The 2,179-nt window shown below is 41.5% G+C and overlaps 1 protein-coding gene across 1 annotated transcript; it reads left to right on the plus strand.

The window, feature by feature from the left end:
• The first annotated feature begins 745 nt into the window (after positions 1 to 745).
• On the plus strand, positions 746 to 1,780 carry LOC125674000 (uncharacterized). Its single transcript, XM_048910978.2, has one exon. The coding sequence runs from the start codon at positions 746 to 748 to the stop codon at positions 1,778 to 1,780; it is 1,035 nt and encodes a 344-aa protein (XP_048766935.2).
• Positions 1,781 to 2,179: the final 399 nt, after the last annotated feature.

Raw genomic sequence — 2,179 nt, forward strand, 5'->3', positions numbered from 1 at the left:
AAATGCATTCAATTAGACAGGGACTTGTGGCGGATCTATGTGGATTATAGGATTATAAGAGTTATGAGATTGATCACTGTTCGTTGTCTTCACCTTGCATTCTTTAAGCATTAGATCTAAACTGGTCACCGAGGGATTTGATCTTAGAAGTAGGAACGTACAGGTATATGCAAACAATCTGTTTTCAACAGGTATCGGCAATCCAAATTAGCAGGTACTTAAAATTACAATCAATGTGATTTAACCACTAGAGGTTAAATACATTTATCAAAGTGATACGGAGCTTTTATTTTTTATTACTGTGCTATTTTCCGGCATCCCAAGGGCACTACCCCGGGTTTTTAGAGTCATCCACGTCACGATTTTCGGGATATTAGCCGAACACAGAAAAAATGTGACGTCATACGCAAAGTTGTCAGTAGTCTGCAAACAAATTCAAGGTAAGCCGTGTTTGAGATTTCTCCGCTGAAAATTTATAACACTCAATTATTCGTTTAAAAGATTTTCTTTACGATTTTCGCGTGCGATGTTGTAGCATTTTAAAAAGGTAATCGTACCATTTAAACTCTCCGATGGCCACAGAATTTTGCAGATTTCGCTCGGATTTAACTTTTCATTTTTTGGCGTCTACACGTGGCTCAAATCTTCAACTTCCAATTTCCCCATCCTGCGACACATAGGTTATTGATTATTTTCATTATTTTCTTGTTTTTGTATTTACATTACTGAACGAGCAATATTGACAATGCCAAAGAGGAAGAACCAACAACCCACGCCCGTAGTTAAGTCGAGAAGGCGCCCTAAGGGTACTGATGGGTCGGACAACGCTACCTTAGTTCCCGCCCCAAGTCAACTAGCAAAAGAACTATCAAACACGGGACCCCAGATCCCAACAACGCCATTTACGAACGAGCAATTGCTTCAGATGTCGCAAGCTGTGGCAGACATCGTATCCAGGCAGTCTCAATGCATGCCCATAGAGCCCCTCCTGCCAAGCTTGCCTGCGGATAAGCCGAGTACAGGTACAGAACCTGAGATATTTTCTAGTAAATATCTTGCTCAAACGCAGAGTTATGACAATGATTTGGGGCACATGGTGCCAAATAGATTGAAACACAAAATTGTAAATGGGGAATATATCAATTTGGGGCTGTTGGTTGAAAATTCTAAGGGGGTTGATACCAACGATGACACTAAATATTTTTCCATGAAAGAGGGTAGCCTTACTTTGGCCTCTAAGTCCAAAGCTAAGGTCATAACCAATATACAGGTTTCGACTGATGCTTTCCTCATCTATGCGTCAATATATGCTTCAGCACATCCTGAGAGGAGGGCCCAACTATTTAAATATATCCATACCATTAGGCTGGGGGCAAGTAGAGTTAAGACCTTAGGATGGCGCGATTATGATGTTAAATTTAGGTTGAAGAAGGAGGCTAACCCTTCCTTTTCATTTGCTGTTGTTGACCAAGAGCTATGGCTCCTGTACATGTACAATACAACAACCACCCAGTCTTCCTACAGCCAGGCATCGCTCCTAAAGTGTTATGATTTTAATTACAAGGGGCAATGTAGCAAATCTCGGTGCCAATATAAACATGAATGCATATCATGTTCACACAATCACCCCTACATCAGGCATAAGACATCCTCAGGCACCGGTTTAAATTTTAGGTCTGGTGATATGCAAGCAACTTGGCGACCTCAGCAACCCAAGAGATCCACACAACCAAGCTTAACTAGTAGAGCCCCTCATGCCCAGTCATTTAGACCTCACTAATATCGCAACAAGCCCAGTCAAGGTGCGCATGTTGAACAAATTATTGACCAATTACCCACTCGGTTCGGTGGCTTTAGAATTGTTGCAAGGTTTTACTTATGGGTTTAAGCTTTATTACCAAGGACCACGTGTTGTCGCTGATTGTAAAAATCTTAAATCCATGGCTGGCTTATCAAGCGATTCAATTAGTTGTTAAGGATATTTCATTGGGTAGAGTTGCAGGCCCATTTGACCACCCCCTCTGCAGAACCTTAGGTTATCCCTAGTGGGCATGGTGCCAAAGAAGGGGGGGGGGTTCTTATAGATTAATTCACCATTTATCCCATCCTCCTGGAAATAGTGTCAACGATCATGTAGATAAAAAAGTATTGTTCCGTGAAATAATCTTTTGACGAAGCA

Source organism: Ostrea edulis, chromosome 3, assembly GCF_947568905.1.
Source record: "Ostrea edulis chromosome 3, xbOstEdul1.1, whole genome shotgun sequence".
Taxonomy (NCBI): Eukaryota; Metazoa; Mollusca; class Bivalvia; order Ostreida; family Ostreidae; genus Ostrea; species Ostrea edulis.